At 29.6% G+C, this 16348-nt stretch overlaps 4 protein-coding genes and 1 long non-coding RNA gene across 9 annotated transcripts; 2 read left to right on the top strand and 3 right to left on the bottom strand.

The window, feature by feature from the left end:
- Nucleotides 1-944: 944 nt before the first annotated feature.
- On the bottom strand, nt 945-6835 carry LOC117205936 (trafficking protein particle complex subunit 8). Of its 3 annotated transcripts, none has more exons than XM_033444924.1 (11): nt 6575-6835; nt 6309-6482; nt 5419-5860; nt 5093-5338; nt 4530-5027; nt 3881-4400; nt 3619-3804; nt 2731-3459; nt 2481-2643; nt 1315-2389; nt 945-1240 (listed from the first exon to the last, which is right to left on the bottom strand). In XM_033444924.1, the coding sequence occupies exons 1-11, from the start codon at nt 6606-6608 to the stop codon at nt 973-975; spliced, it is 4335 nt and encodes a 1444-aa protein (XP_033300815.1). In that variant the 5' UTR covers nt 6609-6835; the 3' UTR covers nt 945-972. The 3 variants fall into 3 exon arrangements, with proteins under 3 accessions (XP_033300815.1, XP_033300728.1, XP_033300906.1); XM_033444837.1 differs by having other exon boundaries at nt 2731-3471; nt 6575-6834; XM_033445015.1 differs by having other exon boundaries at nt 2731-3471; nt 6309-6833.
- Nucleotides 6836-7764: 929 nt separating this feature from the next.
- Nucleotides 7765-11335, top strand: LOC117206094 (GTP-binding protein 1). 2 transcript variants are annotated; one of them, XM_033445229.1, is made up of 11 exons: nt 7765-7849; nt 8383-8771; nt 8842-8953; nt 9018-9198; nt 9282-9460; nt 9561-9713; nt 9789-10038; nt 10119-10263; nt 10346-10664; nt 10749-11026; nt 11103-11288. In XM_033445229.1, exons 2-11 carry the CDS (start codon nt 8670-8672, stop codon nt 11286-11288), a joined length of 1905 nt encoding a protein of 634 aa, XP_033301120.1. In that variant the 5' UTR covers nt 7765-7849; nt 8383-8669. The 2 variants fall into 2 exon arrangements, with proteins under 2 accessions (XP_033301120.1, XP_033301029.1); XM_033445138.1 differs by having other exon boundaries at nt 7774-7936; nt 11103-11335.
- LOC117206679 lies at nt 7810-8376 on the bottom strand. The gene is made up of 2 exons (XR_004487424.1): nt 8171-8376; nt 7810-8094 (listed from the first exon to the last, which is right to left on the bottom strand). It is a non-coding gene; the product is annotated as an uncharacterized LOC117206679 (long non-coding RNA).
- A 1774-nt stretch (nt 11336-13109) lies between the features above and the next one.
- On the bottom strand, nt 13110-14183 carry LOC117205876 (mediator of RNA polymerase II transcription subunit 9). Its single transcript, XM_033444715.1, has 3 exons — nt 14031-14183; nt 13460-13565; nt 13110-13349 (listed from the first exon to the last, which is right to left on the bottom strand). The coding sequence occupies exons 1-3, from the start codon at nt 14150-14152 to the stop codon at nt 13209-13211; spliced, it is 369 nt and encodes a 122-aa protein (XP_033300606.1). The 5' UTR covers nt 14153-14183; the 3' UTR covers nt 13110-13208.
- Nucleotides 14184-14287: 104 nt separating this feature from the next.
- LOC117205761 (60S ribosomal protein L10) lies at nt 14288-15744 on the top strand. 2 transcript variants are annotated; one of them, XM_033444513.1, is made up of 4 exons: nt 14288-14380; nt 14532-14559; nt 14806-15111; nt 15271-15744. In XM_033444513.1, exons 2-4 carry the CDS (start codon nt 14537-14539, stop codon nt 15599-15601), a joined length of 660 nt encoding a protein of 219 aa, XP_033300404.1. In that variant the 5' UTR covers nt 14288-14380; nt 14532-14536; the 3' UTR covers nt 15602-15744. The 2 variants fall into 2 exon arrangements, with proteins under 2 accessions (XP_033300404.1, XP_033300480.1); XM_033444589.1 differs by having other exon boundaries at nt 14317-14380; nt 14536-14559.
- The last annotated feature ends 604 nt before the right edge of the window (nt 15745-16348 follow it).

Genomic DNA, 16348 nt, shown 5'->3' with positions numbered 1-16348 from the left:
AAATATTACGCATAATATTATGCTGAATTATGTCATTATCGTTATTATTATTATGTATGTGCGTGCGAACTGCATATATATATATATATATATATATATATATATATATATATATATATATATATATATATATAAGAATACAGCGCGTTAATATGCATATGATTTATTGTATTTGTTTGTGATATTATTTATTTGTATAAAAGTCTTTTGTGGAGTTGTTATGTAAAATATATGTAATATATGTTATTGTGTATAATATAATATTCAAATTCTGGATCAATTGTTATTAATATATGCAATATCATTCAATTTTATAATGTAATAAGCCATGTAATATGATTATTGTTTAAACATTTATTTCAGTGGTTTAATTACAGTATTATTTCATAGACTTATTAAAACATGTTGTTATATGTTCTCGTACAAGGACGATTTAAGTTTTATTGTAAGAAAGGTATCGTTTATTTATAATATAATCATTTATCTGTTACAGGATTCCGCGGCTACAAGTCTATACAGTTTTCTCTTTACTTTGATTTAAAAAATATGAAATGCTGGTGCAAAAAATATGTTACAATATTCCTGTTACAGTTTCAACATTTACGCGGAGAATTACAACTGAGCATATTTTTATATTTAATGTGTTCAGTGTATTAATTTATGAGAATGTAATTTACAAAATTCTTTTCACAGATTATTATTTCATCAGGATTCAGCGATTATTATGTATTCTGTAATAAGCAATTTGTATACTTAACAAGATTTATAGTTCTACACCTTAAACAATGGGATACATTTAAAATAATACATGTCTCAGCTTCGCACAAAAAATGTCACAACGACAATTAAATGTTTACTATATATTTACATAGTGCGGATTTTAAATTAGATAAACGAAATTTATTACACTGAATTTAATAACAGTAATAGTAGTATTAATTGTATTAATAATAATATTTCTATATGTTTAAATTATTTACTATCACCGTTAATAATACATATGCTTTCCATTTTCCACTTCTGCAAGATGAATTCTCTAGTATTTACAACCCTTGCAGAAACTTCTACACGCGCTGCTAGATCATACGTTCCAGGTGCTGGAAGTACAGCCTGTAAGTTTACGGTACTGCTGGTCAATGGCTCTACGTGAGAACAAATTGCTGAATGACAAGCATATCTGTAGTACGCAGAAGCTTGCGGAGAATACAACTGTGACTTTATATTTGGCAAATGACTTTCGCTAAAAACATATAGGGTAAATTATAATACGACCCATAAAAATTACTTTTTAAAATTACTTTTAGTAGTATTTACCTGCTAGTACCTATTGTATTGATTTTAATATCAATCTGTGATTCTAAATGATTTTGTATATACATTATTACTGGAATGAAACACAATCGATTTTCATTAAAATTATGTGTGATCTCTCTATCATGACTCAAAGAAAATGAAATCATATTTTTCAAAAATTCTGTTTCCGACGCTTGTTCCTTATTAGTCACAGCCAAAGAATCAAGTACGTTTCTATCTGGACCAAAGATCTTCAAACGTCCAGCATATTCGTTTGATTCAACGTGAACTTCTTTGGGGTGTTTATACGTTTTACTCAAATATTGTATATCGAGATGATGTTGACCGATTGCTTGCCTCGTAATAATTCCATTTTCAATTATTCTCGCTCGCCATTTGAGAATTAAAGTAGAATTTAGTGCCATAGTAGCAGATAAGGACCTCTGTTCATCGCTTTGTGGTAATCGTTGAGATTGCTGTACTTCAGCTATGTTTTCATTGATGTCTAACGATGGAATATCCTTTCTTTGTATGAAATTGATGTACGGATAATTTGCATCTGAATCAATACATTCGTTTTCTTGAGTTAAAGATACATCAGAAAACTTCGACTCATTTTTGCCCTTTTTTCTTAGCTTTAACATTAAATGAAACATTTCTTGAAACTGTATCTTAACATTTGTCGACAAAACCGATGAACTAAATATAGACCATGTATCACTTTCGAACAATACTTTGGACAACAAAATTTCACTTGTGATTAAGTCATGAATTTGATTTGCATTTTTAATGCAAATTATTAAGTTTAATGTAGGTGAAACATCCTTAAATAATACACTTCTCGAAGCAATCGCGCTAATTTGTATGGAATCTAAAACTGTAAAATGCCACGTGTGTCTACAAAGTCGGTGTTTTATCGCGCTTCTTAAATCAGTATTCTCGTAATAAAAAAGTAAATCTAAACAATGAATCCCTTTTTCATGCGGCGCTCGAATCCAAAATGGTATTATATGCGTTTCTCCAACATTCAATATATCGTTAGTGGAAGGTAATGGAATCTTTAATATGAGCCTATTGTTTCTCTTTGTCATATGTTCTGAAATCACAAATAAAATACTAGTATAATATTACTTTCAACTCGATCAATTTCAATCATTGAATGAAATCAGTACGGAAGTTTTATTTACTTTCTTGCGTGTCTACGTATTCATCTCCTAAGGAGAGAAGTTTTGCGTCCGTAGATGCCAAGTAAATGTTTGACAAAGGCGAATTGCCCACATTTTTCAATGTTATATCTATTTTATGAATTTCACCACATAGCATTTCTGCAGAGAGTTTGCTAAAGAAGATCTAAAAATAAATATTTATTAACCATATTGTACAGATATTGTACGATATTGAATACTTAACATATAACTGCATCGTAATATTAAATACCTGCATAAATGGAGCTTTTTCAATAATATTCATTTCTAATCTATAATCTACACCATATATATTTGTACCAGGTTTCTCTTTAATATTTTTTAATCTGGGTCCCCTAATTTCAAACAATCTTTTCCCAGTAATAGCTATTGTCGGATTAACAACTGGTGGATCTACTACATGAGTCGGATTGGATAAATCATAACTCAAACCTAATGTTTTTAATTCTCCTACTTCTTTTGGTATAAGACACAGTGTAACATTTTGTTTAGATGTTGGTTGTAAAATAATTTTTTCGATCACTTGTGCATCCACTAGCGTTAAATTCTCTGGTGATCTCGTTTCATTTGTAACTTGTCCATTGGCCGAAGTAAATGACCATAATAAAGTCACATTAGACAATGGCAGCGGTATGTGTAATGGATTATATAATTCAATGAAAAAATGTACTGGCTCGTTCAAAACAGCATTTGGTTTTACACTGTTATTACTTGTCTTAGAATATAGCGCAACTGTAGGTCTGAATATCATAGGAGGAGATCCCTGAGCCTCTGTAATTAACATTTCTTCCATTCTTGCCCATCTTACATCATCACATTCTTCAGTATCAAATGAAACATGACTCGCAGGAATATTATTTTCATGTGATTTAGCTATGGGACCATAAAATACTTTAATGTCATTACTATCTATTAATGGTAAAGGCAAGATAGGAAGCTCTTGAGAATTCGATAAACCTTCCTGTAACAATAACTATAATATATAATTAATGCGATAGTCAACATATATATCTATCTAACTATCTATCTATCAATCTATCTATTTATCCATCCATCTATATATATATATATATATATATACACATTATGGATTATATTTCATAACTATACTTATACATACATTGTGGATATGTAAAAATTCACGTAAAAATGCAGCTTGTTGTGAAGCTGGTTGTTTACTGGAAACATTTAGTAATTTCTCAAATGCTTTAACTGCTTCACTAACTTGTTTTAATGATGCTGCTTGTCTACCAATTGTAAAATGTATGTGATCTTCTGCCAATGACCAACCTCTTCCACTATATACCTAAGAATATGATAATTTAATATAAAGATTTAATATATATATATATATATATATATAAGAGTTAATTAAAGAATACCTGGTAAGCTTGTTGATAACATCGCAATGAATGTTTTCGTTGACCTGCTTTTGAAAAACGATGACCAGCAAGAACAGCATGAAATGCGTACTTGCGCATCATCTTTGGCCCAATAAAACAATAAGCAGCTTGTTCCAACAAGAGTGCAGAACGTAAATCCGAATCTTCACTGGTCATGCGAATCAATTGTTTAGCAGCCTCTCCATATAAGCTTTTACCTTTCAAACATTCTGCACTGAGCAATGTTGCTCTTGTTGCAAATTGGGGCATTTTACAACTAGTCGAATAGGTCAATATTGCATCATCCATATATTCGATAGTCTTCCTATTAGTTTCACCTTGCATAAATGCACTTAAAGCAGCCATTTCAAGAGCACCTGCATAATAGAGCCAAGCTTGATCTGCTGCAAAATCTCTCTTTGCGCTATGATATGTTTGGTAAGCAAGTGAATAGTGACCAAACATAAAACATAAGTCACCTAAGCGACGCAATTGCAATTCTGGTGATTCTGTTGTATAACTGAAATCCAAACAAACTGGAACTTTATATATTTATATATGCATATTTATATATGCTACATATTACTTTTGTTATATCTAATACTTGTAATTTGCTATTATTTAACAAGATGATATATAATAAACATACATTACAGCATTTGACGGAGTAGGTCCCGGTATTCCAGGCTTATTCGTTCCAAACCATCGTCTTGTAGCACTAAAAAGTGATCTACTGACTCCCTTTTTATTTGAAATTACATCACTTAGCAAACCAATTTGTTTCTCTACATATGGTAACAAACATTTTAAACAAAATTCTGTTATTAATGCTCGTACTCTTTCAAGATCTTGCGTAGATAATCTAGCACCATGTTGTGTTGCTACGTGACTAGGAGAATCTGCCCAAACATTTATATTTATTGGTGTATCAGTGATTATTTGTCCCTTTCCGTGCAACACAGAACTTCTTGACTTGTCAGCTGTTGGACTTAAAGGATGAATTGTAACGGAAACAGCTTCCTGACCAACTTCTAAATGTGTACTTGTTGATTCGGATATTTCAGAAGAGAAACTAATAGCGTCATTTAAATCTGGAGAAACCAATACAGAATTCTGCGGAGCTATTGGTGTTCCAGCCTGGCTTGTTCTAAAATATGAAATACACATTCACAATTATTTCATAAACTTTTGAGAAATATAGTAGAAGCATACTTTTCAGTATCTGTTGTAACTTCATTTGGCATAGAAGAAACACCACTAGTATCTACAGGTGTACGAGGAGAACTATTCTGTTCACTACCTCCTAATACTTCTGAATGTTTTACTAAAAATTGACTCCAAGGATCTGGTAAATGAATATTATCATCAACTTGACCTGGTGGTCTTGAATTCATTTGTAATAAAAAACAATTATTAGCACCATAAATGTTCTTCATATCCGTAAAAACTTTTTCAGCCCTATTAAGATTACAAATAATTAATTTTAATAATAGTTGGTATTTTCTACATAAAGAAGCCATGAAATAAAAAATAAATACTTGTTCCTGTCATCTTGTAAAGTATCATGTACTAAGATATAATATCTTAGCGTATTGTTATTAAACCATTTTGGCAATTTTCCAGGTATATTTTGATGTAATTGGGCACCCATATTTTGTATCTTCTCTAAAGGATTGTCCTCCACTGTGGAAACTATTATCATACAAGCAAGAAAATGTTTTGTGAATTCATGATCCGATGGAAATTGAACACTTAAAAACATTTCTCTCCATGCTTCAAACCAAGGAACCGATACTGGTATATCAAGCTCTGTTGTTCCAATTTGAATAGTAGTTGTATGTTCACACATGGCTGAACTAACTGCTTCATTTAACATTTTTCTGGCAATACTTGGTTCTGGTGGTTGCGCATTAACATCTTGTATAAAAAGACGAAGATTTCTAACACTAATAGTATTTCCTTGCGGGTCTTTAAAATGACCTATAAGAATAAAAAATAAACCTATTGATATTTCACAATAATACACATAATATAATATGTAATTTGTGAAATAAATCTAAAGATAATTGAAAATTCAAATTTATTTATGCGCAATTATGATTATTTCATAATTTACTTATTGTTTTGTTATGAAACACTGTTGTTTGCTGTATTTTCTTTTTTCTTTTTTAACATTTTATGAACTATTCGTCATAATTGTTTAAATATTAAAAGTATGTAACAAAAGCTTGTATTCAATAAAACAATAGTAATACAGTATAACAAAATAAAACATTTTTTATTTATCATTATATAAAATTTCGCCTTTGTTACATCTAGTTATAGCATTTACTTATTCTAATGAGTAATTTTAATGATGTAATTAATGAGTAATTAATGCGACAGTGCCTAGTGTAGTAATGAATGAGAACAATTACCAACTTCTTACCTTCGGTATTTAGCTTACAAAACGGTTGTAGAAGTTCAACGAATGATAAATTGTTTTTTTGACATACAGCATCAGCTGCGGTTGAACATATCGCAGCGATTTGTGGTGAAAAAGCATTGCTTATAAACTCACGAGGGGTTAACTTACATTGAGCCATGATACTTGCTAGAAAATCTACAGATAATCAAGGTTACGTTCTACTAATATGTAGAATTATACGATTACAATCATTTTGGGCGTTAAGTTACTATCGTTTATTGGCTTACAATTAGAAGTTGACAGAAGCCAAACTTTCAACATATCCCAAAGTAATAGTAAACATCTTCAATGAACAGCTGTTCTGTGAAGATTTACCCGTGAAGGGTAAAAATATGGAGATGAGACATACATATCATAATATTAGACGGAAGTGTTTATAGGCGGAAATTCTATCTATAATTTTTTGCACATTCAATCCTATAAATGGTAGATGTTCGAACAAACTTCTAAAAGCGCAAGAATGTTTGATTATTCCAGGAAATATAAGAAACAGATAATATAACAATTATATACTTAAGGCTATTGAATTATATAGCATATCCTGTTTTCCGCTTCCAAGTAGTATGTCCGAACAAATTTGCTTCTAGTTTAATAAGATTTATTTTATTATATAATAATCATATCATTTATATTTGCTGGATGAAAAGCTTAATTTACCGAGCGTGTGAACTTAACAACTCTTAATTAATCAACTGATAGTTATTTTATGTATATAAAAATCTTAATTCTTCATATATTGATTCTTATATGTATATCTACATATTACAATCATATGAAGGAATTAATATGTCGAACATAATTCAAGAGTTTTGTAGGAATGTTATAGTTTCTTATGGATATATATATATATATCCATATATGGATATATATATATATATATATAGCCATATTTCCTTGAATCATGCGTATACATTTTCATATCTTAAAATAAAAAATATTTCATAAATCTTGTGTAACATCGTATTTATTGTTAACTTAAATGCGCATGGTTAACAATAAAGATTTTCATCATTAGACTGTGAATTTTTATGCATCTATGGGAAATTTAAAGGTGCAAAAATGCATACAACATGTAAACATATATAAAACATCTAAAGTAAAGCATTTACTTAAGAAATACATACATACATATATATATATATATATATATATTAATAGATGAAATAAATTTCTATTTGTAGGTTCTATCTTTTTAGTTATGTTCGTGAAAACATAAAAATGTACAAAACTCTGTATTCTATTTATCATATTTTATGACATACATGTTCTAGATTGTTTATACATGTTTCGATTTGAAAATTGGAATATTACGAATTAGAAATCGCACAAGTAACAGAATCGATCACGATAGGAGCATCGAGAGTATCGTATCACCTTAACCATCGATAAGTATTGTCGATGTTTCACAATCTACCTAGCACACAGCATACGCAATAATTGCTTTAGATTTTAGATCATCTTGGACGGAATGATCGGATCGCGCAATCGTTGACAACTTTTTCGTAAGCACATCGATGTTTTAAGTCATGTTAACGTTTAGTTTGTGATTACGCGAAGAAATAATACATAATATGAACATATTGTAACAGGTAAAAAGATATGATTACTCTTATGTAAACTGACTGGTAGCTTTTATATTGTTTCACATTCGAATTGCACGTACGGTAACTTAGCAGTATGTTAGGAGTAAATTTCTTCGAAGATAAACAAATCCTTATTCATATAAAAAGTCGATCAAGATATTCGTCTGTAATAAATTGAAATATAGATTCCTGTAACAGAAATGATCAAGATCTTATTTTTTAGTATTATTTAAATCTCACCACTCAATGTATATATTCAGCTTATTGTTATGGATACACACTGTACGTATATACCTATGCGTACTAATTGTCAAAAATATAAATTAATCTTAATGTGTTTAATATATGTAGTTCTGTTTATATGCCTGAATTAAAAATATATACATGTATATATTTTATCGAATTTTATATTTAAAGTTTAATATGAGAATATCTTGTTCTTTATATTACAGCTGAGGAACAAATGATATGTATAAGATATTTATACAAACCTTGCATACCTAATTATTTAATTAATATTAATGTTAAATCAATATTAAAATCCCAGAGACAAAGAGACAATTAGTTAGTATGTATGTACTAATACCAAGAATCTATAGAATAAGATTTGGATTTAAATATTGGAAGATGTTTATTATACCAACGTGTCAGTAGACAATTTAAATTTCTATCTGAATGATTATATATAAATCAACACAATTTATCACGCTATAAAAATATACGATATAAAAAGCATAACATGGCAGGGAATGGGTCTATCATAATACCAAACATAAAACAATTACATGAGAATGATCATGTATCTACTACAAATGTAGATTACTCTAGCATTAGAGGAAAGGTAGGTTCCATGATACTTTATTTCAATAACATATAATTTTATGATAATAATGAATTACAATTGATTTCAGAATGTTTTAGTTAGTCCATCGGAGGATCAATACGAATTGTTACTTAGACGCTTAAGAGAGAGAGTTCAAGATGGTGGCAGTGAAACAATTTTTGATATTGGTATCGGCGAAGGTTTGTATAATAACTTTTTCGAAGTTTATATTTATAAAAATATTTATAATTTATCTTATCCTAGATGGTTCGGAAGATGGTTTAAAAGAAGATGAATACGAAGCATCCGTTGCTACTTTACAGTCTCTTGCTGCAACATTAGAAGCAGACTGTGTACTTCTGCGTCAAAGTAAAGTAGATCAAGGTCTTATAGGTCAATATCTGGTGCGGAGACGGTTAGATAGGCAGGATTTCCTAGAAATCAGGTTTATATTTTAAATAATGTACATAAGGATAAAATAAATGTAATGCTGTTAGAGAAACTTAGTTTAACAGATTTTAATTAAAGAGTGGCTGTTGTTGGCAATGTTGATGCTGGAAAATCAACACTTTTGGGTGTATTGACACACGGAGAGCTCGATAATGGTCGAGGCTTAGCGCGTCAAAAATTATTTCGACATAAACACGAAGCCGAAACAGGACGTACTAGTTCCGTTGGAAATGACATTCTCGGATTTGATAGCGTTGGTATGAAAGAAGATTGATGTGCCAAGTGTTAAATGTTATATCTTTATATTATGTATATTGTAATATATGTATGTATGATAAACACATATCTTGCATCTAGGTAATGTAGTAAATAAACCAGAGCATGGATCCCTGGATTGGGTTAAAATATGCGAGAAGTCGTCTAAAGTTATTACATTCATTGATCTTGCTGGACATGAAAGATATTTAAAAACAACTGTTTTTGGAATGACAGGACATGCCCCTGACTTTGGTAAAACCTTTTGATAATGTTATTTAAAAAATATCTATGTACATGTATCTTAATGCATAAACATTTAATATTTAGGTATGTTAATGGTTGGAGCAAATGCTGGTATTGTTGGAATGACAAAGGAACATCTAGGTTTAGCTTTAGCTCTATCGGTTCCAGTATTTGTTGTAGTTACGAAAATTGACATGTGTCCACCAAATATATTACAAGAAAATTTAAGGCTGTTAATAAGGATCTTAAAGTCCCCGGGTTGTAGGAAAGTACCCGTTACGGTAAAAACGCCTGATGATGTTGTCGTTAGCGCTACTAATTTTGTATCAGAACGGTCAGCTTTTATTTTTGTACAATATTATATTATCCTTCTATGAATATACAAATATTTCATTTATTAATATATTTATACAGATTATGTCCTATTTTTCAAGTATCGAACGTAACAGGAGAAAATTTGAATCTTCTCAAGATGTTTCTAAATTTATTAACTGCAAGAATGATTAGTCATGAAGATGAACCAGCGGAATTCCAAATAGATGATACATACTCAGTGCCAGTTAGTATTTTATAACATATATTAGAAGTCTTAGCTGTAGAACGAAAAATTTTCTTCATTTTATATTCCTGTACCCTTCCAGGGAGTTGGTACCGTAGTTTCTGGCACAACATTGAAAGGTGTCATTAAGCTAAACGACACTCTATTATTAGGACCTGATCCTTTAGGTCGTTTTATTCCAATCGCAGTAAAAAGTATACACAGGAAGAGAATGCCTGTTCGTGAAGTGAGAGGTGGTCAAACTGCTAGTTTTGCATTGAAAAAAATTAAAAGATCACAAATTAGAAAAGGTATGGTAATGGTTGCACAAGCATTAAATCCTCAGGCTTCTTGGGAATTTGAGGGGGAAATTCTTGTACTACATCATCCTACAACAATAAGTTCTTGTTACCAAGCAATGGGTAATTCTCTTTTTCTATCTGAACCTTTTAATTATTCAAATTCATTGTGTTTTTATGCTTAAAATTATTTAAAATCATTTTCAGTACATTGTGGAAGCATAAGGCAGACAGCGTCCATAATTTCTATGTCGCAAGATTGTTTAAGAACAGGAGACAAAGCTTTAGTACGTTTTAGATTTATAAAGCATCCCGAATATATAAAACCAGGACAAAGAATAGTATTTAGAGAAGGGCGTACTAAAGCAGTGGGCAATGTAGTAAAACTTATTCCATATTCTAGTACCACAGTCATACAAACATGTAGAGCCAATAAACCAAATAAAACATCTCAAAATCGACAGAGCTCATCATCTACGATGCAAGTATGTGATAAAGATATTTTTCTCGTGCGGAAATATGAGAATTTTGGGTAATGTTAAATTATTATTTGTCCATTAGCCATTAGATGCAACCGAAACAAATTCTTCATTAGAAGGACAGACATCAAAGCAAGAAAATTTGCTTCAAAAATCTAATAAACGACAAAATAAAAAAGGTAGAGGACGAAAAGGAGGACGATCTCATAATACTGTAAATAGTATTATTCAACCACTGTCAGAACAAAATCCTCCTACAAAACTGTGAACTGTGTCTATGTACAAAGCACTTAAACATGTGTGTATATATATATATATATATATATATATATATATATATATATATATATATATATATATATATATATATGTATATGTACATGTACATACACATCCTATATATAGAGCTTATTTTGCAACTTTCGAAAATTAATAACAAACATCTTTTTATTCATAAGAGATCGTTGTTTTTTTAATAATGTAAATTCAAACGAAATTTACAGATATTTTTTAGTTAATTTTCGAGAACTGTAAAGAGAGTATACTGTTTATATATAAAACATATTATTTTATATATAAACATATATTATTTTAGTAGTTATTTATATTAAAACATATATAAAATTATAACGTATAATAATGACAATTTTATGTAGTCTGGGGTTACTTGTATCCTTAACGATCGTGATTTTTGACCTTGAAGTATAAAAGTAACCCCTGAACTGTTTCATATAACGCACATCGTGCTCTCAACCCTATTAGAGTACAAATCGTCTTTCACATTTTGATTAAATTATCAAAAATATAGAAATGTCGTTTTTAGAACGATAAAATGACAAAATATACGTTGTTATTCATAAAGTGTTTTATTTTTATAAACACAAGTGTATCTTAAAATAGTATTAAGTAAATATAATCTATATGTATATATATATATATATATATATATATATATATCTGTTTCCTTTACTACTATCGAGCACCTATATCGTAACTGTTAATGCCTTTTTGAAATTTTATCAAAAGTATATTCAGATGTTCTTTCCTCGTGATATGATAATATTTGTGCTTATTAAGATAAAATTTCGAAAAAATTATTAATTTTTCGAATATAGCATCGTACTCTTATAAATGATGTATTAGAAATATTTATCTATTGTAATATATTTGCTGTAGTTGTAATATAAAATTCATTTTTATGCGTGTGAAAAGAAGAAGATTCTTACAGAAAAAATATAAAATAACATTAGATATGCAGCATATGAAATTATATTGTATAAAATTTTTATATTAAATACACTGTAGCACATCCAAGAAAGATCTTTTCAACAGAAAGAAAATGTAAGCTAATGACAGAACAAGTGTTGGTTAAAAAATAAAAATATTGAATGAGAATATATGGAGAGTATATGAATTAGTAATATGAAAGGGAGTTTAAGATGATAAAAGAAATATTAACAATATCACATTTAATAATAACAAAATGGATAGAAAGGAAACAGAGGAAAAATATAAGATGTATAATTTACTAAATTATTAATTAGTTATTATTAACTAATACAAATCATATTGTAGATGTACTAGTAAAAATTCTCATGAAACACGATATATGTACATATTATTTCCATTTTCATTCATTGTACTATGAAAAAAAATAACAGAAATATAGAAGTAAGATTCGAATTTGTTTTTATACTAAATGGAATAATAAATGTAAAAAATTAAATGTTCATATTTTTTATTACCTTTTTATACGGCCATTGTTACAAGTGTAATTTTTTCTAACTAAATCAAGTCTAGAATAATAAACTATAGCTATATCATTTTTACAAAGTCTAATAAAACTTTCTTTGTCTTCTGATTTTTGTTGTCACTATACCTTAAATATATACAAGGACTACTTTGGTGGATTTTTCTTCATTTCATCTTTACCTCCTTGCAACTTTTGTCTAAATGTATTTGTAAACAGTTTTAATTGCTTGGCAAATTTTTCACGATCAAAAGGTAAATGATTATCATGTGTTCTACTCCGAAGTATTAAATACGCTACAAATCGTGCAGACTCCCTAATTGGTTTTGTATTTGCTAATTTCTCGATTAATTTTTCATTACGCATCAAATATGTAAATAACATGCGCAAGAAACCCATGCTGATATAAATTGCTTTTACTTAAATAAACAAAATTATTTATACTTTTGGAACTTCAAATGTACACATGTTACGATATTTCAATAAAAGCTCTCTTTTAAGCCTAAGTTGTTTACGTAGAGTTTCAAGTTTTTGCAGCTGTTCTTCTTTACTGTATTCTATTCCTGGCAATCTTCTGATCTATAAAATATGAAAACTATGTATTGTAAATACAGCATACGGTCTAAGTATTTATATAAAAAAAAATTATTTTTACCCTGAAAGTAAAAGAAATTTTCATAGTATTTTACCTGTGCCCTTGCAGAATCTAATTTCTTCTGAAGCTCTAATATTTTATGACTTGTATCTTGTGACTCTTTAGCTTTCTGTGTAGTGTCATGTGGATCTTTCTCAACGCTAAAAATAAATTAAATATACACGTAACATAAACATTGTGAAATAAAATTTTTATACTCTATACCTATGTTAACAGATTTTATTTGAAATATGCTTATTTTAAAAGGATTTTAATACATATACGTATTGTATATAATTTCTATATAACTACAACACATAAACTTGGTAGTACATCAATGTTTTAATATACCGATGAAATGACCTCTCTATTTTATTGTTATCATTCACACCATAACAGATTAAAAAATATTTTTGTACATGTATAATTTTTATATTATTTATAAATACAAACAAAGTATTGTTTCAAAAGATAATCTCAGAATTTAAAATGTATACAGTGTGTCTAAAAAGAAAAAAGAATAACATTGAGTAAATAAAACGATAAAGGTTAAAATTTTTATTTTGAAGGAAAGTCAATTGATGAGTATCATTATCTTAACTATAAAGTTATTAAAATATACGAACCTCCGAATTATTTCATATATAAGTGGCAATATTTCAATATCCAAATCATCCACTGTAAATTGTGAGCGTAAAGCACCTTCCTCCGATAATTCCGATTCCATTATAACATTTTGATCAAGCATAAGCGATGCATTATAATTATAACATTTTGTGTACTTCTATGACAACACAGCCGCGTTCATATGGCTTCGATCACAATCTTTTGCAAAAACCCTATCGTTAAGTGGGTGTCGGCCTTAAATAGTAACTTTTAAGTTGTAACCAAATTTCACGAGGTTCACTTGGAACCAAGTTCAGTTTAGTTCTTCCTGTTCACTTCCTTCTCGTTCAGCATCTACAAGGCCCGCAAGGTAATATATATTTGATACTAATCTATCTTAATCTTGAAGTATCCAAACGTATATCCTTCATTCTCTCATTTTGTATCATTTAAAATTATTAAACAAGCTTATACAAGTATTATTTTTGTATTTAACAAATATTTTTGTTTATTATTGATAGCCAGTATGGGACGCCGACCAGCCAGATGGTACGTATTATATGTATTTATTTCCTTTATTAATGCTTAAGTTAAATATGCAAATATTATCGCCTCTTATACTTATATATATTGTATAAAGTTGTAAGTTATGAAGCTTATAATAACCTCTTGTGATGGTGTAGAAGGAGGTTATGTGTGTTCTTGCATTTCTATTGGTAAATTCTACGTTATATTTATAATGTTAATGCTTGTAAACGCTTTTTATACGAATTATACCTATATTTTTCTTTGTAGTTACCGATATTGCAAAAACAAACCATATCCCAAATCAAGGTTCTGTAGAGGTGTGCCTGATCCAAAGATTCGTATCTTTGATCTTGGAAAAAAGAAAGCCTCTGTGGAAGATTTTCCGTTATGTGTGCACTTGGTATCAGATGAATATGAACAGCTTAGTTCCGAGGCTCTTGAAGCTGGACGTATTTGTGCAAATAAGTACATGGTGAAAAACGCTGGAAAAGACCAGTTTCATATCCGTATGAGACTCCACCCATTCCATGTTATCCGGATTAATAAAATGTTATCATGTGCTGGAGCTGATAGGTATATAAGCAATCCGTTGTATTTTATTAAACAACTAATATTATAATTTAGATTTATGCTTAGCAAGTTATAACTTAAATTTTCTATATATTGTTCGTTAGTATATTATATTAATAATATAGTATGTTTGAATAAATATTCTGTTTTATACTTTTCAAGGCTCCAAACAGGAATGCGAGGTGCCTTTGGTAAACCACAAGGTACTGTAGCCAGGGTACACATTGGACAGCCAATTATGAGTGTACGTTCATCTGATCGTCATAAGGCTGCTGTAGTTGAGGCATTGCGACGTGCCAAATTCAAATTCCCGGGTCGACAAAAAATTTATGTTTCAAAGAAATGGGGCTTTACGAAATATGACCGCGCTGAATATGAAGAACTGAAAGCAGCCGGCCGATTAGCTCCAGATGGATGCAATGTGAAATATTTGCCAGAACATGGGCCTCTTGAAGAATGGAAAAAATTTAGAAAAGTTCTTGCTGCTGCTTAACCGAAACAATTTTTTGAAATTTTGATTTCATTAAACAGATTGAAAACAAGTACATGTGTTATTAATCTCGTAATTTTTGTAATATAATTATGGTATTTGTAGGGGATTGATAGTTACAATAAAGAGAACTGGCTATACTCGTAGATACTGCTCGATATGACTAACTCGCTTGCGATCGCGTCCGTTTATTTGTACTGGTCGGGGGAGAGTCGAAAAGTTCAAATTCGCCTTTGTTCGACGGATGCACGTAGCGGCGACATTGTTTTGCCGAGAGTTTATTTATTATTACATTACGTGTTTGATAACGATATTGATACTCCGAGGCAAAACAACATGATTTGAATTGTCCTCTAACTCGTGTGCCGCTACATATTCATATTACATTATTAACTCTGATTGTTATTTATTTATTAGCTTCTTAAAGTTAAATTTTATACGTCTATTTAGTATTTCATTTACTTAAATATAGCTATTTCAAATATTAGCTTTATTAATTATTAATTCAAAATAACTTTTGAACCAATGGGCTGCTAGGCTAAAAGCTATCATATTTCGTCTCTATTCATCGAGTATCAGACGATGCGAAAAATGTTAGAAAGAAGGAATGATGTCCAGAAACGAAGTTTAACCAAACTTTTGTCAAGAAATGATATGGTTACGTGCAACTTTTAAATAATAAGTTTTCATGCTAGATTTCTAACCAATAATTACAAACGTAAACAATTTTAATTTATAATTTATAATGTC

This window comes from Bombus bifarius, unplaced genomic scaffold (genome assembly GCF_011952205.1).
Source record: "Bombus bifarius isolate JDL3187 unplaced genomic scaffold, Bbif_JDL3187 scf7180000007964, whole genome shotgun sequence".
Taxonomy (NCBI): Eukaryota; Metazoa; Arthropoda; class Insecta; order Hymenoptera; family Apidae; genus Bombus; species Bombus bifarius.
Note: the sequence above shows the minus strand (reverse complement) of the source record. Positions and strands in the feature narration are given on the sequence as shown.

What these genes read in the sequence shown, in the direction of transcription:
- LOC117205936 (XM_033444837.1), bottom strand. Translation starts at nt 6,608, where the DNA reads ATGTTGAAAGTTTGGCTTCTGTCAACTTCTAATT. An exon ending in TTGTAAGCTAAATACCGAAG is followed by an intron (nt 5,861 to 6,308) that starts GTAAGAAGTTGG and finishes TTATTCTTATAG; the next exon opens with GTCATTTTAAAGACCCGCAA. An exon ending in AATTTTTACATATCCACAAT is followed by an intron (nt 3,472 to 3,618) that starts GTATGTATAAGT and finishes TATATATTATAG; the next exon opens with TTATTGTTACAGGAAGGTTT.
- LOC117206094 (XM_033445138.1), top strand. Translation starts at nt 8,670, where the DNA reads ATGGCAGGGAATGGGTCTATCATAATACCAAACATAAAACAATTACAT. An exon ending in CAGGATTTCCTAGAAATCAG is followed by an intron (nt 9,199 to 9,281) that starts GTTTATATTTTA and finishes TTTTAATTAAAG; the next exon opens with AGTGGCTGTTGTTGGCAATG. An exon ending in ATGATACATACTCAGTGCCA is followed by an intron (nt 10,264 to 10,345) that starts GTTAGTATTTTA and finishes GTACCCTTCCAG; the next exon opens with GGAGTTGGTACCGTAGTTTC.
- LOC117205876 (XM_033444715.1), bottom strand. Translation starts at nt 14,152, where the DNA reads ATGCTTGATCAAAATGTTATAATGGAATCGGAATTATCGGAGGAAGGT. An exon ending in ATATATGAAATAATTCGGAG is followed by an intron (nt 13,566 to 14,030) that starts GTTCGTATATTT and finishes ATTTATTTTTAG; the next exon opens with CGTTGAGAAAGATCCACATG. An exon ending in TAGATTCTGCAAGGGCACAG is followed by an intron (nt 13,350 to 13,459) that starts GTAAAATACTAT and finishes CATATTTTATAG; the next exon opens with ATCAGAAGATTGCCAGGAAT.
- LOC117205761 (XM_033444513.1), top strand. Translation starts at nt 14,537, where the DNA reads ATGGGACGCCGACCAGCCAGATG. An exon ending in GGACGCCGACCAGCCAGATG is followed by an intron (nt 14,560 to 14,805) that starts GTACGTATTATA and finishes TTTTCTTTGTAG; the next exon opens with TTACCGATATTGCAAAAACA. An exon ending in TCATGTGCTGGAGCTGATAG is followed by an intron (nt 15,112 to 15,270) that starts GTATATAAGCAA and finishes ATACTTTTCAAG; the next exon opens with GCTCCAAACAGGAATGCGAG.